Raw genomic sequence first — 27669 nt, 5'->3', positions numbered from 1 at the left:
TCCTTTTCCTGTAGTCCACAATAATCTCTTTTGTCTTGATCACGTTGAGGGAGAGGTTGTTATCCTGGCACCACACTGCCAGGTCTCTGACCTCCTCCCTATAGGCTCTCTCATTGTTGTCAGTGATCAGGCCTACCACTGTTGTGTCATCGGCAAACTTAATGGTGGTGTTGGGAGTCGTGCCTGGCCGTAAAGTCATGAGTGAACAGGGAGTACAGAAGGGGGCTGAGCACACACCCCTGAGGGGCCCCCGTGTTGAGGATCAGCATGGCAGTTGTGTTGTTACCTACCCTTACCACCTGGGGGCGGCCCATCAGGAAGTCCAGGATCCAGTTGCAGAGGGAGGTGTTTAGTCCCAGGGTCCTTAGCTTAGTGATGAGCTTTGAGGGCACTATGGTGTTGAATGGTAAATTGTTCTGAATGAATAGCATTCTCACATAGGTGTTGCTTTTGTTCAGGTGGGAAAGGGCAGTGTGGAGTGCAATAGAGATTGCATCGTCTGTGGATCAGACCAGAGAATATTGTTTCTCATGGTCTGAGAGTCCTTTAGGTGCCTTTTGGCAAACTCCAAGCAGGCTGTCATGTGCCTTTTACTGAGGAGTGGCTTCCGTCTGGCTGCTCTACCATAAAGGCCTGATTGGTGGAGTGCTGCGGAGATGGTTGTCCTTCAGGAAGGATCTCCCATCTCCACAGAGGAACTCTGGAGCTTTGTCAGGTTCTTGGTCACCTCCCTGACCAAGGCCCTTCTCCCCCGATTGCTCAGTTTGGTCGGGCGGCCAGCTATTGGAAGAGCCTTGGTGGTTCCAAACTTCTTCCATTGAAGAATGATGGAGGCCACTGTGTTCTTGGGGACCTTCAATGCTGCATACAATTTTTGGTACCCTTACCCAGATCTTTGCCTCGACACAATCCTGTCTCGGAGCTCTACGGACAATTCCTTTTTGCTCTGACATGCACCGTCAACTGTGGGACCTTATATAGACAGGTGTGTGCCTAATGTCCAATCAATTGAATTTACCACAGGTGGACTCCAATCAAGATGTAGAAACATCTCAAGGATGATCAATGAAAACAGGATGCACCTGAGCTCAATTTCGAGTCTCATAGCAAATGGTCTGAATAATGTTTTTTATTTTTAATACATTTGCAAAATTGTCTAAAAACCTGTTTTTGCTTTGTTATTATGGAGTATTGTGTATAGATTGATGAGGATTTTTTTGCATTTAATCCATTTTAGAATAAGGCTGTAACATAACAAAATGTGGAAAAAGTCAAGGGGTCTGAATACTTTCCAAGTGCTGTGTAGTTGTTTAAAAACTGAAAAATATCTGACATTTTGGTTAATCGCTCAGCACTACAAACCAGCCAACCAGCCTACACACAGCCTCAGTTCACTTTCAAAATGACAAGCGCTGAACTAAAAATCATTCTACACAGCCTCTATTTAATTAGTTAATGTCAACCACAGCAAATAATATTAACACGTTAATGAAGGTTAAGGTTGGGTTTCAGTGTTACATCATTGAGGAGTTGACCCTAGGTCTGAAAGAGGAGCTGTGTATGGCTGCATAGGGTGATAAAGAAGAACCAGAGGAAACACACTGTCCAGCGAAGCAGGGAGAGACAACAGAACAAAGCAAATGCAGCCGCATAGAGAGAGAGAGAGAGAGAGAGAGAGAGAGAGAGAGAGAGAGAGAGAGAGAGAGAGAGAGAGAGAGAGAGAGAGAGAGATGTGTCACAGCTGTAGACTGCAGCACCACCAGCACCAGCAGAGAATGGAAGCATTTTGCATTTTGTGTGTGAGAGAAGAAGCAGCAGTAGAGACTTGGACATAAAATAGGTACTTGTCAATCTAAGTGAAAGGAGTTGTATGCAGTCATTATAGAGCTCAACATTGCCTCCGGAGTAGCCTGGTAATGTGTGACTAAGGCTATGGAGATGAATGATTCAGTACATGCAGATCACATCCTTTACTCAATTCTCCTCCACAACCCATCAAATGTGAGCTGACTCACCTACACATGTCTTTTCGTCGGTTTGCAGGGCAAACTTCATGTGACACGCACATCTGGGGCCGTGGTCCGTCTCCTCGCAGATGTGCTGGCAACCCCCGTTGCCGTAGTTACAGGTCACTGCCGAGGAGCACACAGTTAAAGCAGTAGGGACATGATGTACTGTCATCCATGCCTGGAGGTGTACTGCGACATCATCACCCTCTCAACCTCAGTGTGATGAAGATGTTTAGAAACTCCTCCCGTTCACACCTTGGTATGAAGGATCTCACACCACTAAATCGTCGCCTACTTAATGGAGCGGAGCTGATTGACTTCAGAGTTTCATTCTCACTAGAAGACACTAGTTCCACTTTGGAATGAGAATACTGGTTCTTCAGAGTGACACAGAAAAATTGGAACGTTCATAACTATTCAAAAAGACGAATCTGGGTGTCAGTTACACTGTGAGTTTGTGGTGTGTTGAGTGTCAACATTACCACTCTGAATACACCTGTGATGACAGAGCCAAGGCTTCCACCGCCATCCAGTCTGCACACCACTACCCCTGTGCCTTTTGGCCTTATCCTGGGCTATTGCCCAAAAAATGTAGAATAACACTTCTCCAATCCTTATTCAAACATAGGCAAATCCCCCACCAGCCCCGACCCCAGCCCTGACAGGACGAGCCCTGTTGCAAGGCAACAGGAAGTGTGTGCTGTCCATCACAACGGCTCTTTCTCAGAAACCTGCTACCCACTCCCTTAGTTACTCCAGTTCTGTCGGTTATCTTATCGGATGCTATAAATCATTTAGTGTGATAAACTGGCAGTTTCATTTGGAAACAATCACTGTAAAATGGCTTTGTTTCTGACGCTGTGTGAAAATCTGTTGGATGCGTCTGTTGGATGGTAGTATCTTCATAACTCTACACAATGTACACGTTGGCACCACATAGACCATGTATTATCATGTTAGAAACCCATGTAAGATAGAGCAGATCATCATGTGGTGGCAATGTGTACATTGTGTAGAGTAATGAAGGTGGGTATGTGGGTTGATTGGGGGGGGGGGGGGGGGGGGGGTTCACACTTACACTTGCAGTCCCTCATGTTCCTGGTGAGCTGGAAGCCAGGCCTGCACTCGCAGGCAATGCCTCCCTTTGGTGTCTCCCGGCAGATGTGAGCACAGCCATGGTTCTTATCCATGCAGGTGGGGCCCTCCTTGGTGCCCTCTGGTCGCGCTACAGGGAAAAGAACATGAGTTAGAGGTGACCTGATCAGAGTTTCCAACACGTACTAGGTACAACTCCTTTTCCCGATGCCACGCCCCCTTACATGACTGAATACACACACACGTAAATCTCCAGGGTGGATGATAGCCTGTTAGAACACACTGCATTGTGTCAGGCTATAAAAACTAGCCCGCCTAAAGAACAGATCAAACTCCCACCAGGAGTTGATCCTGTAGTCCTGTAAGCATAAATGAGGTAATCCCTAACAAACAGAAGTAGACATTTTAACTCGCAGACAAATTCTTCAAGCTTCGAGGCAAGAAGGGCTCGGTCAGAGCGGAGAGGCCTAAAAAACACATCTATTTTCAGAGGTTTACCACACTCTAACCACTATGCTTTGGTTCAGTTAAAATGGGTCCGTTTTCTGTGGATGCATGGATCCGTTATGAGTCTAAACACAACAAAGGGATGCTTTTGTTGGCCTCGATTATATAAAGTCATCTCACAATATCTGAGTGTTTTAGCTATTCAAAGCTACTCTCAAAGTGCCATGCAGATACATCATTTTTATCTCATGTATAAATGTATGAAAGTCACTTATTCAACACATCTGCAACTCAAGAGGATTCCATTCCAGGTCTCACTTGTGTTATAAATTATAACAGAAGTCAGTGGCACATCTGTTATGCCACTATGTATTACGGGTGACACCTTTAGGGATCAGAGCTGAGATTTGCCCCCATGCGATGTGAGATAATGTCACTATTACAGATGCAGTGACAAGCCCCAAACCCACTGTCTCATTAGAAACCAAATCCATCTCTCATCCCCCACCCCTCTTCCCCTATATGGTGAGCAGACACGGTGGTTGACTTACAAATGGCACCCTATTCCCTATTAAGTTCACTACTTTTGACTAGTGCCCGTAGGGCTTTGGTCCATAGTAGTGGCCTATGTAGGGAATAGGGTGCCATTCAGGATGCAACCCAGGCAGAAGATGTCTCAATTGAGACTCACTGGACCTGCTGACTCTCAGAAGGATGTTTGGGTCTACACTTCAGAGCTGTATACTGTTCTAGTCACACACATGAATATTGTAAATCTCCTTTTTGTTTGCATGTGTACATGCATGTAAGCACATAATGCCCAAGGAGCGCCACGTCATTCTTACAGGCCACCCATATGAAAAAGTATGCATAAACTACTGAATGTTGCTTTGGATAAAGGTGTCTGCAAAACGGCATATTATTATTATTAGTAGTAGTATTATAAATTACATGCCATAGAGGACTGCACTGTTCTGTACATAGACAATCATTCTACAGTGTGTTCATGTGACTGCCCTGTGGACACATGGGAAAATGCTATCAGTATGTGTAAATGTGTTGACGAATCATGGCAAAGATTCAGAGCCTTGTATTATCCTGAATGACTTATTTATGTACTTTAACACCTGCCTGAATAGGCTTCTTTTAATTACACCCTCTTGTTTTCCACGTGTTCTGCCAACAAACTGCACCGGCCCTTTTATTTAGTTTCACTTAGTAAGTTAGGGCTGACGTCAGAGAGACAGATATATTTCCAGTCCCTCTCTACTTTTTATCTAGTTGACGATGCAAGAATCATAGGCGATGTTGATGTCTCGCATTAGTGCTGCCCATCACCTCAAGCCTGTTCAGAGGTGATAGGATGTCAGGCTTCAGCCCTTCTGACAGACTTCTCTGCTTGTGCTTTCCTGATATGTAAAAAAGGGTGATGGCGAAGGCAGAAAGATGGGAGAGGCTGAGCAATCAGACATTGAGTGCAAAAACAGTCCTAGGACAGAGGGTCAACTCTGAACAAAAACACCATTCCACCACCATGGCCATTGAGACACAGTAAATACAGGGATGATGACTGGACTCCACTGACCATATAACAACACACCCTCTTTAAGGTGCAGCAAACCTCAGGAGGTCAGTGCGAGGGGAAACTTAACGGTCCTTTCCCACTGCTCCGTGTCTGTCTGAGGGGGAGGCGAACCCAACACACAGACAGAGGGATAGAGTTTCCCACTTGGCAGCCCCTAAGAGACTCCAGTTCACTTACCAGTGTCACAACGTGAATCCCCCAAAATCCCCCCACTCTCTCCCCACCTACAGTATATGAGACCCCTGTCCCCTAATACCGCAGACTCATCCATCAATAGCGGGTGGGGCTAGGGCCAAAACCTGGCCCTGCTCTCTCTCTGAGGACCTAGAAAAGCCTAAGTGTTGACACAATAGCCCTTTTCTCCCTGGCCAAGCTATGGAACCACACTTTGTGGTTCCGTTCAACTGGCTGCCAAATACCGACATTTTTTATTATTATTACTACAGCTATTATAATTTATGCGAGGTCTCTTGTTGAGAAATGAAATATAAATAAATAATAGGGACGTAGAAAGAAAAAAACGGCCCGTGGAGAAGTGAGCTGGGGAAAGTTGTGAAGCAAAGAATAGGACTGCGGATTGCAAACACCGCCAGTCCACTAAAACAAGCCTTTGACCCATGAAACATAACTTTATATGTAGAAGCCAATAAAAAATATCACAGGGCACTTTATAGACGGATCGCTGGATAAGCAATATCTGTTAAAATCATGGAGCCAGAGGGGAACCTTCCAAATGGTTACCAAGGGACAGACTGGACATTTGTTCTCACACAATTGAACAAGGACAGCGATCATCAAAAACTACTGACTAAATAAATTCACGGTGGAAAAAATAACACCCGGCAATTAGATGCAAAGAACAGCAGGAAAGAGAAAGCTTTTCCCCAGAAGCGACATAGCTACAGCAGCAGTATCCAACCAAGACAGGTCATGACCTGCCCACCAGACACTCAGGAGAGGCTTGTAACTCAAGGACTACTGTCCTGCAGTGCCACCTCAGCAGCCCAAAGCTAAAATACTGCCATCTATAATCCCCCTCTCCCTCACAGCTCCAGACACAATACTGTTCAGGCTCAAGGCTAAGGCCTTTAAAGTGCACCGGAACACAGTAAAAGAAACAAAAACAAGGCCATTTGGAGACTTCTCAAGAGCTTCCAATAATACAATAATTTTATGTGCATCTCTGACAATTACAGTACAGGGACACTTCCCTCCAAAAAAAAGAGAAATAGAAGAGGACAGGATATAATGAGTGGAGAAATAGGCCTAGACTTGTTGCCTGGAGAACGCTTCTGTTTGTCTCAATGTTCAGACCCCATCAGTAACCACAGTTACACCCCTCTAACGTAGTCCTTTAGATTCATCTGGAACTAAACACAATGTGCCTTTATGGGCCATTCTACACTAACACTCGTTCCTCTTATAGCACTTCATTAACACTGTCAACTAAATGGAGCAATTTAGGAAATTGTTATTACTACCTGTATTATACAACAGGTTGTAAAACGAATAGGGTACAATCATACCCCTGGACTGTTATAGTAGGATTAAGGCAGTCTTTAGTTTATGTAAATTATTTATTTGCAAATGTTTTGCAGGATGAAACTTTCCACCTTTGGCTACAATATTGGCTACGATCCCATGTGGAAAGTGACCCTCAGCTAATGAAGAAGAAACACGTTATATACTGTAGTCCCCAATTCTCACTGAGGTGGAGACAGTTGGGCGCCTGGAACAAAGCTTCCACGCCAGCGCTTCCCAACTACATGAGGGCCTGGTCAGTAAACTTTAGGGCCATGTATTGGAAAGCTCTCCCTCGCCCTCCATTTGGCAAATCTGACCATAATTCTATCCTCCTGATTCCTGCTTTACAAGCTAAAATTAAAGCAGGAAGCACCAGTGACTCGGTCAATAAAAAAGTGGTCAGATGAAGCAGATGCTAAGCTACAGGACTGTTTTCGACAGACTGGAATATGTTCCGGGATTCTTCCAATGGCATTGAGGAGTAGACCACATCAGTTACTGGCTTCATCAATAAGTACATCGATCACGTCGTCCCCACAGTGACTGTACGTACATACCCCAACCAGAAGCCATGGATTACAGGCAACATCCGAACTGAGCTAAAGGGCAAAGTTGCCGCATTCAAGGAGCGGGACCCTAACCTGGAAGCTGATAAGAAATCCCGCCTTGTCCTCCAACGAACCATCAAACAGGCAAAGCGTCAACACAGGACTAAGATCGAATTGTACTACACCAGCTCCGACGCTTGTCGGATGTGGCAGGGCTTGCAAACTATTACAGACTACAAAGGGAAGCATATCCATGACATGGGCCTACCAGATGAGCTAAATTACTTCTATGTTCGCTTCGAGGCAAGTAACACTGAAACATGCATGAGAGCATCAGCTGTTCCAGACAACTGTGTGATCAGCTCTCCACAGCCGATGTGAGTAAGACCTTTAAACAGGTCAACATTCACAAGGCCGCAGGGCCAGATGGATTACCAGGACGTGTACTACGAGCATGCGCTGACCAACTGGCAAGGGTCTTCACTGACATTTTCAACCTCTCCCTGTCTGAATCTGTAATACCAACATGTTTCAAGCAGACCACCATAGTCCCTGTGCCCAAGAACACTAAGGTAACCGGCTTAAATGACTACCGACCCGTAGCACTCACGTCTGTAGCCATGAAGTGCTTTGAAAAGCTGGTCATGGCTTACATCAACACCATTATTCCAGAAACCCTAGACCCACTCCAATTTGCATACTGCCCCAAAAGATCCACAGATGATGCAATTTTTATTGCACTCCACACTGCCCTTTCCCACCTGGACGAAAGGAACACCTATGTGAGAATGCACCATAGTGCCCTCAAAGCTCATCACTAAGCTAAGGACCCTGGGACTAAACACCTCCCTCTGCAACTGAATCCTGGACTTCCTGATGGGCCGCCCCCAGGTGCTAAGGGTAGGTAACAACACATCCACCACGTTGATCCTCAAACAGGGGAAAAAGGTTGCATGCTCAGTCCCCTCCTGTACTCCCTGTTAACGCATGACTTTACGGCCAGGCACGACTCCAACACCATCATTAAGTTTGCTGATGACACAACAGTGGTAGGCCTGATCACGGACAATGACGAGACAGCTGTTACGTTCCCCAGTTTCTGTTGTGGTTTGTGTATTATCATGTATGTATTTCAGGAGATGGATTCCTGAAGTTATCAACGAGCAGCTGATTGGGCAATCAACATTGATTGTTTGGAGAGCTGACCCCGCCCCCCCTCATCAGGACGCAGCTGTCTCCAATTACTAACTTCTTCTGAAGCTATATAAGCCCCAGTTCTGTTGCTCAGAAGGGAGATGATTGCTGAGAGACAAGGCTAATGGCTGAGGGTTATAGCATGTTGGTTGTTTCCAAGAATTTTGGTATGTACTGTGTCCGTTGTTGCTGAGGGAGCTGATTGGTTGTGTGTGTCAATAGGATGCAGTGTTTTGATTATTGACTTACATTTGTGTTATTCTGTTTCATTTGTTCCCAGGGGGGAAGGGGAAGGCACCTAGGGAGTGTTTAGGCAAGAGGCCCGCGGGCATACATATACCCGTAGTAGTTTGCTGTCTATGCACACTAGGAAAGACCTGGGCGGACCATCCCCTGTATTTTGGTTAGTGCACCAGGTGGTGCTAGATAGGTAAGTAGTGGGTAGTCAGGTAAGGTAGGAGAGGGGGCTTTGATATTTACTTTCTTTGCTTTGGTTCCGTCCAGCCCCTTTTTCCCAAACCTTACCACGTGAAGGAATAAATTCCCTGTTAACGGTATTCTCTGCCTATTCGTCATACTTGTTCACACCTACACTTCCCTACCTTATTCACAACAAGGAGAGTTGAGTTGTAGCAGGGTGTTGCGTTCCCTCTTTCTAGAGGCGTGCGTAACATAATGGGGGCTCATCCGGGATCCCATTAAAACCCCCCCCGGACCCTGCTGCACTGAGCTTTCTGTGATTTGTGAGTAAAGGGTGACTAGTTTAGTTTGTGGTTAGTTCAGTGTTGAGCGTCATAGCATTAGCTATTTGTTGGCTCTTGTGTTTGGTGTAGTAGTTTACAATGGCTACTTTTGATGTACAATCCTTTTTGGATAACCCGTCGTGGGAGGTGTATAATAAGTGTCGTAAAAGTGATTTAATGACCTTAGCTGACCATTATTCATTGTCTATTTCGCACAATTTAGTTAAGGCGGAGGTTAAGAAACTAGTGTTAAATGTATTGTTAGAAGAGGAGGTGCTTGAGTTACCGCTGCCTGAACCTACTACCCCTGTAGGGGATGTTGCTGCTCCTGTAAGCCCGTCGGTTTCTGAGACCGAAGGCGAGGCTAAAGCTCCAGCCACATTGCCCCGTTTTGATCCGCTCTCCCCACTGTCAACTGGTGATGCCAGAAGGGATGTCCGTTCTATACAGTTTCAACTGGAAGCGGAAGAGAGAGCCCAAATTAGGCGAGAAAATCTCCAGTTAGAAATCTGTAAAATAGAGGCTGAAAAAGAAAGAGAACAGCGGCAGTTGGAAATCTGTAAAATAGAGGCTGAAAAAGAAAGAGAACAGCGGCAGATGGATTTCAAAATGCGCCAAATGGAATTGGAGGCAGAGACAGCGAGGCTAGCCTTTGTTCCTACTGTGCCTGTTAGTGAGTCGTCCTCACCAGCTGGAGTTTCCAACACGTTTGACATTAGTAGGCAGATTGCCTTAGTACCTTTGTTTAGAGAATCAGAGGTTGACTCCTATTTTTGTGTGTTTGAACGTATAGCCGTAGCCTTGAAATGGCCTGAAGAAGTATGGTGCTTATTACTTCAGTGTAAATTAACTGGAAAAGCCCAAGAGGTTTTATCAGCGCTACCTTTGGAAGATAGTTTGAACTATGAAGTGGTCAAAGCTACCGTTCTTCGTGCTTATGAGCTTGTGCCTGAGGCATACCGACAGAGATTTAGGTCTCATAGAAAGTCTCCTAGTAAGACTTATGTGGAATTTGCTAGAGACAAGGGAAATCTGTTTGATAAATGGCATGCTGCTAGTAAGGTAACTGATTTCAACTCTCTCCGGGAGTTAATTTTGTTGGAAGAGTTTAAAAATTGCTTACCCGAACGCATTGTAGTATACCTAAATGAACAGAAAGTATCCTCCCTGTCAGAAGCGTCTGTGTTGGCAGACGAGTTTGTATTGACGCACAAGAGTGTGTTTTCGGCTCATACTGAGAGTAGAGCTACTGAGTTGCCTACTTTTAGTCCCAGTCGGCCCACAGTATATCAAGCACGCCAGAAAAATGAGCGTCCCTGTTTCTATTGTCATAAAGTGGGACATGTGATTAATGATTGCTTCCTACTAAAACGCAAACAAGGGATGCCTTTTCGTGCCAAGCCGCCAACAGGTGTTGGGCTAATTCGTACTGTTGTGAGGTCTGAAACAAAACAGGTGCCTCAGGGTAACTGTAGTTTGAAAGTCTCAGTACCCGACCGCAGTTACGAACCGTTCATTTTTGAGGGGTTTGTGTCCATAGCGAATGACGAAGCATCTCAGCGTCCTGTTAAAATCCTTAGAGATACAGGGGCGGCGCAGTCATTTATATTGGTTGATGTGTTGCCCTTATCCGACAATACATACTGTGGTTCCAGTGTGTTAGTTCAGGGTATTGAAATGGGTTTTGTCCCAGTGCCGTTGCACTTTGTGAATGTACACTCTGAGTTAATCAGTGGAATATTCAGAGTAGGGGTACGTCCTAAGTTGCCAGTAAAAGGTGTGACCTTTATAATGGGTAACGATATTGCTGGAGGAAAGGTAGTACCCGTATTGGAAGTGTTGGATAAAAGTGACCACTCTCTCTCCAATGAGTTGGCACAGAGTTATCCCCATGTGTTCCCCGCTTGTGCTGTCACTCGTGCTCAGGCAAGACAAATGGGTGACGTGATAGATTTGTCAAAAAACTGTTTTGTTTAAAGAAGTTGATCAAGAGGATGGGTTGTGTACTACCTCTAAGAAGCTGATCACCTCTGACAAACAGCCCAGGGGAAGTGAAATCGCGCCCCAATTACATGACATTCTTTTGACTGTCACCCCCGAGAAGGTGATTGAATGTCAAAAGGGAGACATCAGTCTTCGCAAGTGTTTTGCTTCGGTAACTTCCATTGAGGAAGCTAAAACTAAAGAGACTGCCTACTTTATGGAAGCAGGAGTTTTGATGCGTAAATGGGCAGCTCATGACACCGTTAGTGACTGGAGTGAAGTGTGTCAAGTGGTTGTTCCTACACCATTCCGACAGCAGGTGCTGTCACTCGCCCATGACCAGGCGTGGTCCGGACACTTAGGGATCACGAAGACTTATAACCGAGTCCTTCGACATTTTTTTTGGCCAGGTTTGAAGTCTGACGTTGTCCAATTCTGTAAGACATGCCACGTATGTCAACTCACTGGGAAAGCGAATCAAACAGTTCCACGTGCGCCGCTCTGCCCGATTCCTGTGGTGGGGGAACCGTTTGAAAAAGTGATAATTGATTGTGTAGGTCCATTGCCGAAAACCAGGTCAGGTAACCAGTTCTTACTAACAATAATGTGCAGTGCTACTCGATACCCAGAGGCTATTCCTCTACGGACAATAACGGCTAAGACTGTGGTGAAGGCATTAGTCAAGTTCTTCTCTACGTTTGGACTCCCTAAAGTAATCCAAACTGACCAGGGATCCAACTTTATGTCAAAGCTGTTCTCTAGTGTGTTAAAGACGCTGTGTATTTCCCATCAGGTCTCCAGTCCGTATCATCCAGAGAGTCAAGGGGCTCTCGAACGCTGGCATCAGACGCTGAAGGCAATGCTACGCAAGTATTGCATGGATACCAGTACTGATTGGGATGAGGGGGTGCCCTTTGTCTTATTTGCTATTAGGGAAACAATACAAGAGTCCTTAGGGTTCAGCCCTGCTGACCTTGTGTTTGGACACACCCCACGGGGTCCGCTAAAGGTTTTGAAGGAGCATATCTTATCTCCTACACCCAGTAGCGCCCCTAAAAATGTGTTGGATTATGTCAGTAAGATGCGGGAGAGACTGCACGCTGCAGGTGCATTAGCCCAAAAGTCTCTCTCCTCTACTCAAAAACGCATGAAGTTGCATTATGACAAAAAGGCTGTTGGCCGTTCTTTTGCACCAGGTGATCAAGTTTTAGTTTTGTTGCCAATCCCTGGCTCATCTCTGTCAGCACGTTTTTCTGGACCATATCTTGTGGAAAAGAAACTCAGTGACACCAATGATGTGATAAAGACCCCAGATCGGAGGCGTTCTTCCCGAATGTGTCATGTTAACATGCTGAAAGCATATTATATGCGTGATTCTCCCAACAGCTCCTCAAGAAAGCCTGTCCAGCCCGCCGTTTCCAGTGTGGCTGCGGTGGTGCTGAAGCCTGGCTGGTATCTAGAGGAGGATAAGGAGGATGGGTTGGAGTTACGCCATACGTTACAGCAGTGTGAACGCTTATGTAATTCAGAGATGCTGAAAAAGTTACCATCTCAAATGGAACATTTGGATAAAGACCAAACTAAGGATCTTGTCTTATTGATAAACAGTTTTCTCACTGTGTTTCAGGATGTTCCAAGTCGCACGTCCATCTTGGAACATGACGTGGATGTGGGGGACGCTGTTCCTATAAGTCAGCATCCGTACCGGGTTAATGCAAAGAAAAGGGAGGTAATGAAAAGTGAGGTAGCTTATTTATTACAGAATGACATGGCAAAACCCAGTAACAGCTCCTGGAGTTCCCCGTGTATTCTTGTTCCTAAGCCTGACGGTACGTCTCGCTTATGTACGGACTATCGTCGAGTAAATGCCGTTACAAAGTCTGATTCTTTTCCTCTACCTCGCTTAGATGACTGCATTGATAGAATTGGCTCTGCTGCTTACGTTAGTAAATTAGATTTGCTAAAAGGTTATTGGCAGGTGCCTTTGACCTCTCGAGCTTCTGACATCTCGGCTTTCGTTACGCCAGATAACTTCGTACAATATTCTGTGATGCCCTTTGGAATGTGTAATGCACCTGCTACTTTTCAGCGGTTAGTTAACATTGTTTTTGCCGATGTACCAAATTGTACTGCTTATCTTGACGATGTGGTAATACATTCGTCTACTTGGTCTGATCATTTCGCCACCTTGAAAAGTGTGTTTCAGCGGTTGGCGAATGCTTCTTTAACCCTCAATTTGGCCAAGTGTGAGTTTGGGAAGGCTACAGTGACTTACTTAGGGAAACAAGTGGGACGAGGTCAAGTGCGCCCAGTAACTGGCAAAGTGGAAGCAATTGTTGCTTTTCCTGCTCCCACGACTCGCCGCCAGTTGCGCAGATTCCTGGGGATGGTAGGTTACTATCGTACTTTCTGTAAGAATTTCTCGACGGTAGTAGCTCCCCTTTCATCTCTGCTTAGTCCGAAGGTACCATTTAAGTGGTCCCAGGACTGTAACTATGCTTTTGAGTCCGCTAAAGCGCTACTTTGTAGTGCCCCAGTGCTTGCCGCCCCCAACTTTGACAAACCTTTTAAGTTGGAGGTAGACGCTAGTATAGTGGGGGTGGGTGCGGTTCTCTTGCAGGAAGATGAAGATGGAGTGGATCGACCCGTCAGTTTCTTCTCCCGTAAGTTCAACTCGTGTCAGTCAAGGTACTCCACAATTGAACAGGAAACGCTGGCTTTATTGCTAGCATTACAGTTCTTTGAGGTATATGTGGGTTCCAGTGCCTTGCCTGTAATGGTCTTCACGGACCATAATCCTTTGGTGTTCTTAAAGCAAATGTACAATCAGAACCGCCGCCTTATGCGGTGGGCTCTGATTGTACAAGGATATAATGTACAGATAGCCTATGTGAAGGGCTCGGCAAATGTGGTTGCCGACGCTCTATCACGGGTTTAGTAACTGGGGAAGCGTTGATTTTTGTTATTGCAAACTGTATGTTTGCATTTTTTGTGTTGGGCGTGTTACGTTCCCCAGTTTCTGTTGTGGTTTGTGTATTATCATGTATGTATTTCAGGAGATGGATTCCTGAAGTTATCAACGAGCAGCTGATTGGGCAATCAACATTGATTGTTTGGAGAGCTGACCCCGCCCCCCCTCATCAGGACGCAGCTGTCTCCAATTACTAACTTCTTCTGAAGCTATATAAGCCCCAGTTCTGTTGCTCAGAAGGGAGATGATTGCTGAGAGACAAGGCTAATGGCTGAGGGTTATAGCATGTTGGTTGTTTCCAAGAATTTTGGTATGTACTGTGTCCGTTGTTGCTGAGGGAGCTGATTGGTTGTGTGTGTCAATAGGATGCAGTGTTTTGATTATTGACTTACATTTGTGTTATTCTGTTTCATTTGTTCCCAGGGGGGAAGGGGAAGGCACCTAGGGAGTGTTTAGGCAAGAGGCCCGCGGGCATACATATACCCGTAGTAGTTTGCTGTCTATGCACACTAGGAAAGACCTGGGCGGACCATCCCCTGTATTTTGGTTAGTGCACCAGGTGGTGCTAGATAGGTAAGTAGTGGGTAGTCAGGTAAGGTAGGAGAGGGGGCTTTGATATTTACTTTCTTTGCTTTGGTTCCGTCCAGCCCCTTTTTCCCAAACCTTACCACGTGAAGGAATAAATTCCCTGTTAACGGTATTCTCTGCCTATTCGTCATACTTGTTCACACCTACACTTCCCTACCTTATTCACAACAAGGAGAGTTGAGTTGTAGCAGGGTGTTGCGTTCCCTCTTTCTAGAGGCGTGCGTAACAACAGCCTATAGGGAGGAGGTCAGAGACCTGGCAGTGTGGTGCCAGGACAACAACCTCTCCCTCAACGTGATCAAGACAAAGGAGATTATTGTGGACTACAGGAAAAGGAGGACCGAGCATGCCCCTATTCTCATCGATGGGGCTGTAGTGGAGCAGGTTGAGAGCTTCAAGTTCCTTGGTGTCCACATCACCAACAAACTAACATGGTCCAAGCACACTAAGACAGTCGTGAAGAGCGCACGGCAAAACCTATTCCCCCTCAGGAGACTGAAAAGATTTGGCATGGGTCCTCAGATCCTCAAAAGGTTTTACAGCTGCACCATCAAGAGCATCTTGACGGGTTGCATCACTGCCTGGTATGGCAACTGCTTGGCCTCCGACTGCAAGGCACTACAGAGGGTAATGCGTGCGGCCCAGTACATCACTGGGGCCAAGCTTCCTGCCATCCAGGACCTCTATACCACGCGGTGTCAGAGGAAGGCCCTAAAAATGGTCAAAGGCTCCAGCTACCGCATGGCAAGCGGTACCGGAGTGCCAAGTCTAGGTCCAAGAGGCTTCTTAACAGCTTCTACCCACAAGCCATAAGACTCCTGAAACATCTAATCAAATGGCTACCCACCCCCCTCTTGACGCTGCTGCTACTCTCTGTTATTATCTACGCATAGTCACTTTAATAACTCTACCTACGTGTACATACTACCTCAATTACCTTGACTAACCGGTGCCCCTGCACATTGACTCTGTACCGGTACCCCCTGTATATAGCCTCGCTATTGTTATTTTACTGCTGCTCTTGTTAGTTTTATTTCTTATTTTTTTAGGTATTTTCCTTAAACTGCATTGTTGGTTAAGGGCTTGTAAGTAAGCATTTCACTTTAAAGTCTACACCCGTTGTATTCGGCACATGTGACAAATATAATTTATTTGATTTGATTTGGAGAGTCCCACACGATAGATTGTAAAGTGATAGGACATACTGGGGTTTTATAGGCATAGTCAGTCTAAGTGTTTGGGCTGGTGACAGGAAGGCTTGTTGTCCCCAGACTCCGTCATACAGGACTGAAGCCCCTGGAAGGGAGAGGGAAGCCCCATGGTCTTGATACGGCGCCACTGGGAGCAGGGCCTAAACATGGAGCCACCAGGCAATTAAAGCAGCATTCCTTCATCATAGATAATAGGCCATTAAAACTTTTCACAGGAGGATAAAGATGTCAGAGTTGGAAAAGGCGGAGAGGGAGTCTGGACCGGGCCGAGGTGCCATGGGCCGGGAAGTGACAGGGCGTCCAGTGGGTCCACGTCACGGCACAGCGCCGTCCCGATGGCAAGCAGATGCCCCCAAAGAGAGACGGCAGAGCCAGCCCTCTGAGCCAAGCGTTACTGTTTGGGCCCTTCTGCCAACCGTTGGTTCCCTTCAACTCCCGAAGGCCTAATAGTAGAAGCAGCAACATTCCCTCACTGGGAAGAGAGACAGGGCATAAATGGTCTCAGCCAGGGAAGGTGGAAGTTGATTGTGGAATGATATTTTCCTACAGGATACATTTGCATGTCTGTGGTTAGGATGACAGGCACCTGAGCTACCAACAAACCTAATGACATGTTAATTTACATTCTATAGCTGTGTTTCCAAAACAATCCTTGCATAGTTTCCTAATGATCCTAACTATAGTATAGCCAAGTGGTTTAAATACTTTTGGTGTAACAGACTAGATTAGACCTGATTTTTTCTGTGACTCTGCTTTTCTACCTGTGGGTGCATACATTCTTTATTGTTGCTGTTGATGTTGTTGTTATTGTGGTTGCTCTTATCATTGTTTCTGTTGATGGTGTGTATGTATTTGTGTTATTTATTGTATACAGTATGTGCATTTCTGTGTGTGTGTGTGTGGTGTGTGTGTGTGTGTGTGTGTGTGTGTGTGTGTGTGTGTGTGTGTGTGTGTGTGTGTGTGTGTGTGTGTGTGTGTGTGTGTGTGTGTGTGTGTGTGTGTGTGTGTGTGTGTGTGTGTGTGTGTGTGTGTGTGTGTGTGTGTGTGTGTGTGTGTGTGTGTGTGTGTGTGTGTGTGTGTGTGTGTGTGTGTGTGTGTGTGTGTGTGTGTGTGTGTGTGTGTGTGTGTGTGTGTGTGTGTGTGTGTGTGTGTGTGTGTGTGTGTGTGTGTGTGTGTGTGTGTGTGTGTGTGTGTGTGTGTGTGTGACTGCATCCATCTACAGTATATATGAGTATATTCTGCAGCACCTGCTGTGGGACATGCCCCTCTCCCCCTCACTCCTCCTCTCATCACTTCAAGGTCACCTCTCCTCTCCCAGCAGACCAAGCTTATCCATTATCCCCCTCCACCGACAGAGAAGAACACAGAACAACATAAAGCTACACAACACACCAGAAGGATAGCATGCCTGCACAAATAAAGGAAACTATCCTCTCTCTGTAATAAAAAGAGATATGTTATTTCAAAGCCACATTCTTCTTGAAATCAAAGGTAGACCAGAGAGGAGAGGGAGACATGATTCATGCTGGCCCTCTGGGTAAAGCAATGACAGAAAAGCATTCGTGGAAAAATCCCACCGGCACTAAGGCAGTCCACTGCGGCATGCTGGCCCGGTTAGCTTAGAGATGGCCTTCAACAAAACCGCACTATGAAAAGGGATGTCTGCCACAAAAGAAGTATGGAGGATTCAGCAGTAGGGCAGCCAGAATTTGCTAGAGCCCAAGCCAGTGATGTACAGCAGGTATATATTTCTTCAAGCGTGGGGAGCCATGGGGCCTATGAAAGCCCAGTCTAGACAAAGAGGGGGTAGCAACTGAAGGTAATTTAGAGACAGAGAGAAGGAGAGCGAGAGGAAGAGAGAGAGAGGGGGAGAAGGAGAGAGGGAAAGAGTGAGGGGGAGGAGGAGAGAGCATGAGGGGGAGAAAGAAGGAGAGAGAGAGAGAGCGAGAGAGAGGGAGGGGGAGAGAGATAGAGAGAGAGGGAGAGAGAGAAAGGGAGAGAGAGAGAGAGAGTGAGTGAGTGAGTGAGTGAGTGAGGGAGGGAGGGAGGGAGGGAGGGAGGGAGGGAGGGAGGGAGGGAGGAGAAGGCAGAGAGTGAGAGGATGAGAGTGAGAGAATTTTTAAAGAAAGAGCAAGAGAGAAAAATATGAAAGCGGGAGGGAGAGAAAAAGACAGAATGGAGAAGAGGTGGAGCGTCCTGAACTGTAGGTGTCGTGAAGAAACAGTCTTTGATGCTGGACTAATGGTGAGACTTAATAGGTAGCCATGGGAGTGCGGGACGTTCCCCAGAATAGGAAAATAGACTAGTTATACGGTCGGGCTGCAGAGCAATGGAGCAGCCACTCCTGCACTTGTAAAAACAGCTCCGCGGCTAGCATACAGCCAGACAGGCAAGCAGACATGCTGAGACACAGCTCCAAGAACGACAATATAAGCCCTTCAAAGTAGGGACACCAGACAGGAGAAATATAGGCTTTTCTTTTCCCATGACTGCCATAGCCAGCCATGGCATGCCCTATTATATATTAAGAATAAATATAATGTGTCAATGCTTTCAGAAAAGAAGCAGAAATAGAAAATAAGACTGTCCCAATAACAGTAACAGAAAGTCCTGTGTGCAATGTATAAAACAAGCACCTGACACTCTCCACGGTAATGCAGATAAATTAGTGATAGAAATTAGGGAACATTAGCTGCTACTTTGTTTAGGAAGTGTTTTACATGTCCCCTAGTGATAAAGAATTTTTAAAGTCAGGGATCACTGTCACCATCATACCATCATACTAAACGAATGTAGCCGGTTAGCTGCAGTGAAGCAGCAAAACTAACTGCGTATATGATGCCACCATGTGTAATGGATTCATCACATTGACTGCAAAATTCTATGAACCGCTGCAGTTATGGCTGGACATGATGTCCTGAAGTACACATGGCGTGTTCTGCATCCAAATGCTATAATAGAATGTATCTCAAGAACCGGGCCTAAAGCTAAAGTCAATTAAAAACTTGTGTGTGTGTTTGTGTGTGTTCAGATCCGTCTGTATGTGTGTGTACGCATGCGTCTGTTTGTGTATGCGCGTGTGTGCGCACGCGCGTGTGTATGATAGACAAGACGAGAGACACTGCCAGCAAGTCTCATTGCAAAAGGGGCAACAACCCCTCTGGGAAGCTAATGAAACCTCCAACCACAGGAAGAGGTTTTCAATGGCAAAATAAACATTTCCAGGAACGGCAAAGACACTCATGTTCTACAGTTAAGGAAAGAGATTATTAGAAATGTATTGGTTGTACCCATGGTCAGGTAGTTGACTAGAAATGGCTGGATGTGAATTTAGTGGTAAACGTCCGACACGCTTCAAAAATATAGCAAATTGAGTGGTATTATTAGTGGATATCAAACTGCTCTCAAGGCCCTCTCCAGGTGATCTCTCTAAACCTGATATACTGAGACTACATTGAGTTCAGTGAACAAGTATGTGTGGGTGTCATTTCCTATTTCTATATTTAAACCAAACCATCAGGCACTGTATCGCGCTTTGCCTAGGCCTGGTGCCATGAAGCACCTGTCATCAGTTTGATTGTGTGATTGGGAGTGTGAGGTATTATTCTAACACTCATTAAAAGTTCTATCACTGTTCTCGTCTGTAATGAGTTCCCACAGAACACCTGCTCTAGGAGATTATAATTATCAGTGTAGGTATAGAATAATAATTAGGTGGGTGCTTATATTTGTCCTTTTTCACAAGTGTGTATTATACACATGTCTGAATTGGAAATGTGTTGTTGCATATCCCAACTCTCCCTGAGACACCTTCAGTGGGGTGTCCCTTTTAGTTACTGGCCTAAAGCTCTAAGCGCTAGGTTACCTGCTGCCCACAACAACCACTGCTTAAGGCATATACAGTGGCTTGCGAAAGTATTCACACCCCTTGGCATTTTTTCCTATTTTGTTGCCTTACAACATGGAATTAAAATAGATTTTTGGGGGGTTTGTATCATTTGATTTACACAACATGCCTACCACTTTGAAGATGCAAAATATTTTTTATTGTGAAACAAACAAGAAATAAGACAAAAAAACAGAAAACTTGAGCGTGCATAACTATTCACCCCCCCCCCAAAGTCAATACTTTGTAGAGCCACGTTTTACAACAATTACAGCTGCAAGTTTCTTGGGGGATGTCTCTATAAGCTTGGCACATCTAGCCACTGGGATTTTTGCCATTCTTCAAGGCAAAACTGCTCCAGCTCCTTCAAGTTGGATGGGTTCCGCTGGTGTAGAGCAATCTTTAAGTCATACCACAGATTCTCAATTGGTCTGAGGTCTGGGCTTTGACTAAGCCATTCCAAGACATTTAAATGTTTCCCCTTAAACCCCTCGAGTGTTGCTTTAGCAGTAGGCTTAGGGTCATTGTCCTGCTGGAAGGTGAACCTCTGTCCCAGTCTCAAATATCTGGAAGACTGAAACAGGTTTCCCTCAAGAATTTCCCTGTATTTAGCGCCATCCATCATTCCTTAAATTCTGACCAGTTTCCCAGTCCCTGCCGATGAAAAACATCCCCACAGCATGAGGTTGCCACCACCATGCTTCACTGTGGGGATGTTGCTCTCGGGGTGATGAGAGGTGTTGGGTTTGCGCCAGACATAGCGGTTTCCTTGAAAGACCAAAAAGCTAAATTTTTGTCTCATCTGACCAGAGTACCTTCTTCCATATGTTTGGGAGTCTCCCACATTGCCTTTTGGTGAACACCAAAAGTGTTTGCTTATTTTTTTCTTTAAGCAATGTTTTTTTTCTGGCCACTTTTCCGTAAAGCCCAGCTCTGTGGAGTGTACGGCTTAAAGTGGTCCTATGGACAGATACACCAATCTCCGCTGTGGAGCTTTGCAGCTTTTTGGTCTCTTTGCTGCCTCTCTGATTAATGCCCTCCTTGCCTGGTCCATGAGTTTTGGTCGGCGGCCCTCTCTTGGCAGGTTTGTTGTGGTGCCATATTCTTTCCATTTTTTAATAGTGGATTTAATGGTGCTCTGTGGGATGTTCAAAGTTTCTGATATTTTTATAACCCAACCCTGATCTGTACTTCTCCACAACTTTGTCCCTGACCTGTTTGGAGAGCTCCTTTGTCTTCATGGTGCTGCTTGCTTGTTGGTGCCCCTTGCTTAGTGGTGTTGCAGACTCTGGGGCCTTTTAGAACAGATGTATATATACTGAGATCATGTGACACTTAGATTGCACACAGGTGGACTTTATTTAACTAATTATGTGACTTCTGAAGGTAATTGGTTGCACCAGATCTTATTTAGGGGCTTCATAGCAAAGGGGGTGAATGCATATGCACGCACCACTTTTCCATTTTTTATTTATTTTTTTAAACAAGTAATATTTTCATTTCACTTCACCGATTTTGACTATTTTGTGTATGTCCATTACATGAAACCCAAATAAAAATCTATTTAAATTACAGGTTGTAATGCAACAAAATAGGAAAAATGCCAAGGGGGGTGATTCCTTTCGCAAGCCACTGTACACGTGTATATGTAAATATGTATTTTCTCTACAATGTCAGGTTATGTCACGACTTCCGCCGAAGTCGGTCCCTCTCCTTGTTCGGGCAGCATTCGGCGGTCGACGTCACCGGCCTTCTAGCCATCGCCGATCCACTTTTCATTTTCCATTTGTTTTGTCTTTGTTTTACACACCTGATTTCAATTCCCCAATTACATGTTCATTATTTAACCCTCTGCTTTCCCTATGGTTTTTGTGCCTGTTTGTTTTATGTATTTCGGTCCTTTTGCGTGGGCTTGGTATTTACTACATGGAATGTACATTATTGAGTAAAGTTACTTTTATTACTCATCTCTGCTGTCCTGCGCCTGACTCCTCTGCACCAGCTACACCCAGACCGTTACAGGTTACTTTTCTGTGTAATGAATGTTGAAAAATCTGCAGTTTGCCAGTTAAAAAGTAGACAGGCTGAAACTGGATATGTGAACTTATATAATAGCTCATCAGTACACACCATAGGTACTGCCATACAAGATATTTAAAAATGTACTGAAACTGAAATTATAGATGTCTGAATTGACTAAGCAGCAAGGAATTCCTAAGGGAGGCACTCAAATTTGCCGGACTCAATCTCACGCACATATGTGGGTAGCAAGGACCCTGTTATCTCCCCAACACATGAAAAAAGGAAACAAGAAATAAAATGCTAAGAAGTGGAACCCTCGCTGACCTGAATGGCATACCTATCAACCTGTAAGCACCTTGGCTGTTCTCTCAAAGATTTTATGTCTTGACTGGGAAGACATTTTGGGCAAGAATAAATTAACTGTTACATTCTGCCCAGTGAAACGATGGGAGCCTTCATTTGGGGGGAGAGTTTTTCATTCCTTTTTTGAAGGGGGCAGCAGGCTAGTAGCTGTGAAGGCTGGCAGCCCCCTGTTGCCTAATTGACCAAGCTCTCTACTAACAAGGGCTCTCAGCCAGCAGGGGAATAGCCTGGTATCACCCAGCCCCAGACTAAGCCCCAGCCCTAACCCAGCCCCAGACCAAGCCCCAGCCCTAGCCCAGCCCCAGACCAAGCCCCAGCCCCAGCCCAGCCCCAGACCAAGCCCCAGCCCTAGCCCAGCCCCAGACCAAGCCCCAGCCCTAGCCCAGCCCCAGACCAAGCCCCACCCCTAGCCCAGCCCCAGACCAAGCCCCAGCCCTAGCCCAGCCCCAGACCAAGCCCCAGCCCTAGCCCAGCCCCAGACCAAGCCCCAGCCCTAACCCAGCCCCAGACCAAGCCCCAGCCCCAGCCCTAACCCAGCTCCAGACCAAGCCCCAGCCAAAGCCCAGCCCCAGAATAAGCCCCAGCCCCAGATCAAGCCCCAGCCCTAACCCCAGCCCAGCTCTAGCCCAGCCCCAGACCAGCCAAGCCATTGCCCAGCCCCAGACCAGCCCCAGACCAGCCCTAGCACCACACCCAGACCACCCTATCAGCCTCCCCCTCCCCTAACTCACCCGGGTAACACCTGATCCATTGATGAAAGGAATGGGAAGCTGATGTCTTTCTAATGAGGGTGATAAAGCTAACTGCACCCCAGGCCTAACACGTTTAAGGAGTTGGCTGGCCAGGGCCGTATTTATGAAAGCACTGAGGGTCTCCTATAAGCAAACTTGGCAAATACACTCGAGAATGTATGTTTAATTCCATATTTTCTCTTTGTGACTTTTAGTGTAATCAAAAGAGAACCATTGCGCTCTCCCAGAAGTTTGGCTGGTGCGTAAAACCCGCAAATGACTATTAGTGTAGCCTTTGCCAATTAAACATAATATTTCAATACGCTGAGAATGGTAATGCTGAGGATGAGTTAGGATTATTGTCCAATAACTTGGTTGACTGGCTTCTTCCTTTTCCCTATTAGCACACACTGTTGTAATAATAGCAATAATAATACGACCTGCTGTTGTTCCCAATGTCTTTTCTAGAATAATGGAAAAATGACAGGCAGTGAACGATCTGTTGAGTGAAGTGAGTTTGTAGATGTATGGCAGCTTTAATCTCTCTGTCCATATGGAGCTCATCTGGAAGCAATAAAACCAATATTATTCACATGAAAAATGTAACATTAATGGGGTACTTCATCGAGACGGAGAGAGAGAGAGAGAGAGAGGGAGAGAGAGAGAGGGAGGGAGAGCAAGAGAGACGAGAGACAGAGAGACAGAGAGACAGAGAGAGAGAGAGAGAGAGAGAGAGAGAGAGGGAGACGAGAGACCGAGAGACCGAGAGACAGAGAGACAGAGAGAGAGAGAGAGAGAGAGAGAGAGAGAGAGAGAGAGAGTAAAATGAGCCTGGTTAGGTTGTGCTATCTGCCTGGTCCTGAGGATGTGTCTCTGACAGACAGCGAGGCAGACAGACCCTTTCCTTTGAAGCACACGATCCAGCCATTTGCCACACTCAAATAACACTGCGTATGAAACATAAACATTGACAGTGCACTAGGCCATATTGATCTCATAAACCAGGCTTCCAAGATCCCTGGCTTTCTATTCTGAGACTACATGAGACTGAAACGAGATCCTGTAGTGACATCACTGTCCCAGACCCCAAGACAATAGAGTTCACTAGCTTGTAGTCCTAAAACCAGGAAATAAGTTACCTCTGGTTTGTTTAGCCATCCCTATGGAAAACAATTATGGTGAATGAATAGGGTTTTGGAATAAATGCCGAAAATCAGTTCTGAGGTTAACACAGGCTTATACGTTTTTTTCTATGAGATAACATCAGTCAGTTAACATGACTTTTATGAATTATGAAGCCTTTATGTGCTTTTTATCATTACATAAATTCTTCAAAATTCACAAAAGTTGACGTCAGCTGATGAAGATTATCTCCTAGAACAAAATGTATAAGATCTCCTGAGCCTGGGTTCACCACAAAACTTATTTTCGGTGTTTATCCAAAAACCCTCCAAAAACGCCATTCATTTCATCTTAGAAAACCTTTTAAAATGGAAGGTCTTGCACCAAGTCATTCAAAACGGCATTCATTTTCCCCATATGCTTTGTCCAACGAACCATGGCGGAGTAAGTGCCTACAAAAAGACGCCATTACTATTTATCTCTATACAAAAGACTACATGATGTGGACACGAGCGAAAGATTAGAGAGAGAGCAGAGAAGAAAAGAGAAAACACTTGGGTAACGGCTCACACACCCACACTGCAGCCAGCAGAGCAGACAGAGAGCAGACAGAGAGCATACAGAGAACAGAGAGAGAGCAGACAGAGAGCAGACTGAGAGCAGACTGAGAGCAGACTGAGAGCAGACAGAGAGCAGTCAGAGAACAGAGAGAGAGCAGACTGAGAGCAGACTGAGAGCAGACTGAGAGCAGACTGAGAGCAGACAGAGAGCAGTCAGAGAACAGAGAGAGAGCAGACAGAGAGCAGACAGAGAACAGAGAGAGAGCAGAGAAGAAAAGAGAAAACACTTGGGTAACGGCTCACACACCCACACTGCAGCCAGCAGAGCAGACAGAGAGCAGACAGAGAGCAGACAGAGTGCAGACAGAGGGCAGACAGAGAGAAGACAGAGAGCAGACAGAGAGCAGACAGAGAGCAGACTGAGAACAGACAGAGAGCAGACAGAGAGCAGACAGAGAGCAGACAGAGAGCAGACAGAGAGAAGACAGAGAGCAGACAGAGAACAGACAGAGAGCAGACAGAGAACAGACAGAGAGCAGACAGAGAGCAGACAGAGACAGACAGAGAGCAGACTGAGTACAGACAGAGAGCAGACTGAGAGCAGACTGAGAGCAGACTGAGAGCAGACAGAGAGCAGACTGAGAGCAGACTGAGAGCAGACTGAGAGCAGACAGAGAGCAGTCAGAGAACAGAGAGAGAGCAGACTGAGAGCAGACTGAGAGCAGACTGAGAGCAGACTGAGAGCAGACAGAGAGCAGTCAGAGAACAGAGAGAGAGCAGACAGAGAGCAGACAGAGAACAGAGAGAGAGCAGAGAAGAAAAGAGAAAACACTTGGGTAACGGCTCACACACCCACACTGCAGCCAGCAGAGCAGACAGAGAGCAGACAGAGAGCAGACAGAGTGCAGACAGAGGGCAGACAGAGAGAAGACAGAGAGCAGACAGAGAGCAGACAGAGAGCAGACTGAGAACAGACAGAGAGCAGACAGAGAGCAGACAGAGAGCAGACAGAGAGCAGACAGAGAGAAGACAGAGAGCAGACAGAGAACAGACAGAGAGCAGACAGAGAACAGACAGAGAGCAGACAGAGAGCAGACAGAGACAGACAGAGAGCAGACTGAGTACAGACAGAGAGCAGACAAAGCGCAGACAGAGAGCAGACAGAGAGCAGAATGAGAGCAGACTGAGACAGACAGAGAGCAGACAGAGCAGACAGAGAACAGACATAGAGCAGACTGGGAGCAGACAGAGAGCAGACAGAGAGCAGACTGGGGGCAGACAGAGAGCAGACAGAGAGCAGACTGAGACCAGACTGAGAACAGACAGAGAGCAGACTGAGAGCAGACAGAGAGCAGACAGAGAGCAGACTGGGAGCAGACAGAGAGCTGACAGAGAGCAGGTGTTGATAATCTGCCTCACTGTGACTTCACCTTCCCTGAGACCTCATGAGACTGTTGTACTCAAATCATTGAGGCTAGTTTTTTCTGTTTTAGTGGTACTGAACAATAGAGTAAAACAGCATTCAAGGTTTCCCTTGTGAAAGAGACCTTGGGGCTTCCTTATTCAGGTGGATGAAAATACAAAACATCTCCATCTCGAGACTTATTCAGTGGAAATAATATTGTTATTCATGAATTTACATGCTACCCAAACAAAAGGCATGATAATGTACTTATCAGTCAAGTTATTGGGAGCAGTCATTGTTGTTGTTCCTCTACAGGTATGTCTATGTACGACTATGATAAGATTGGCTCCCCACCTTCCATTCTCTGACACATCCATCCCAATCCCACAGGAATTCTCCATAAACAAGTGGTGTTCCCGCTCCTGGCTACACATTTAATAGTTTATTTTCTCTCAGCCACCCCAAGGCCATTCATACCACTGGCAGTTATGCTTCAAAAAAGCTGTCAGACTGCCAGATAAGATCAGTCTCATTCGAAAAGGACAGAAAATAACAACACACAGCTTTCCTCACAGCTCAGGTGTTTTCTAAGCACTCATACTGTTACCTTTGTTCACCTTTGCTGCAGGGCAGGCATGTTAGGGCGGATCCTGCTGTCAACGACCCGGTTTGATTCCCTATCATATCAGATCAGTCACAGAAGACATACCTGCAGGCCAGCAGTATTGCTACAGTAGTGATGTGTCCGAAATGGCACCCTATTCCCTATATAGTGCACTACTTTTGACCAGAGCCCTATGGGCCCTGATCAAAAGAAGTACACTATATAGGGAATAGGGTGCAATTTGAGATGCAGCCTACAGCCTTTCACTTGTAGTAATGCTTAAACAAGGCTTAATGAAAATGCACCATCTGAAGTGTAAATGATACTTCCCCTGAATGGGACCATAATGAGGTCATGACCCCAGCAGTTTAATAGGTACTTTCAGGTCAGAGAGCAGGACTAATGAGATCATACTGGTATCCTCTCCTGCACCATAAATCTGGAGCAGTCCCTTCGCTGGAATGCTTGTGTGTGTGTGTATGCGTGTGTGTGCGTGTTGAGGATGCAAGGCTAACCTTTAGGCCTTTGGATGCAGGTGTGCTGGTTGTCGCTCAGGAAGAATCCTTCTCTGCAGCGGCACTCGTAACTGCCCATCATGTTGACACAGATCTGCTGACATCCACCATTCCCCTCTGAACACTCATCCACATCTGCAATGAAACAGGAAGTGAACAATCATTACAATCATAGAAAACAAATGGGTCCAGGAATGAGGAGAAGGAGATAAACCAGTATGGTCAATTGGAGTAAGGGATCTACACTGCAGTTACTTTTTTGCACCCAGTCAGATAGATTTTACTGAATTAAACTAGATATGATGATATACTGTAACAGCAACATAACAAAATGAAAGATTATTGTCATGGAAGCGTTGACACAGGAGAACACAGTTGTTCATTATAATTTCTGGAAAATGACGAGCAAAATAACATGCACATTAATGCAATTGCACCAGGGGAGTGGTTTAGTGGTTTCAGCCGTGTAGACTGCAGAGGTCACAACATGAGGGGAGATATGAGACATGGACAAGAGACGCCAGGAGGGGGTTGTCTAAAGGCGTCGGAAGAGTTGATGTCTC

At 45.8% G+C, this 27669-nt stretch overlaps 1 protein-coding gene across 4 annotated transcripts in view; it reads right to left on the bottom strand.

Annotated features, from left to right (window-relative positions):
• The window catches only part of LOC106572352 (signal peptide, CUB and EGF-like domain-containing protein 3), a 115112-nt gene that overhangs the window by 34436 nt on the left and 53007 nt on the right, over nt 1-27669 (bottom strand). For all 4 annotated transcript variants that reach the window (XM_014146408.3, XM_014146409.3, XM_014146410.3 and 1 more), the window contains exons 4-6: nt 27107-27241; nt 3088-3234; nt 2016-2132 (exon numbers count right to left, since the gene is read on the bottom strand). In XM_014146408.3, the coding sequence (XP_014001883.1) occupies nt 2016-2132; nt 3088-3234; nt 27107-27241 (399 nt within the window). The remainder of the gene's footprint in view (nt 1-2015; nt 2133-3087; nt 3235-27106; nt 27242-27669) is intronic.

Source organism: Salmo salar, chromosome 15 (genome assembly GCF_965601325.2).
Source record: "Salmo salar chromosome 15, fSalSal1, whole genome shotgun sequence".
Classification (NCBI taxonomy): Eukaryota; Metazoa; Chordata; class Actinopteri; order Salmoniformes; family Salmonidae; genus Salmo; species Salmo salar.
Note: the sequence above shows the minus strand (reverse complement) of the source record. Positions and strands in the feature narration are given on the sequence as shown.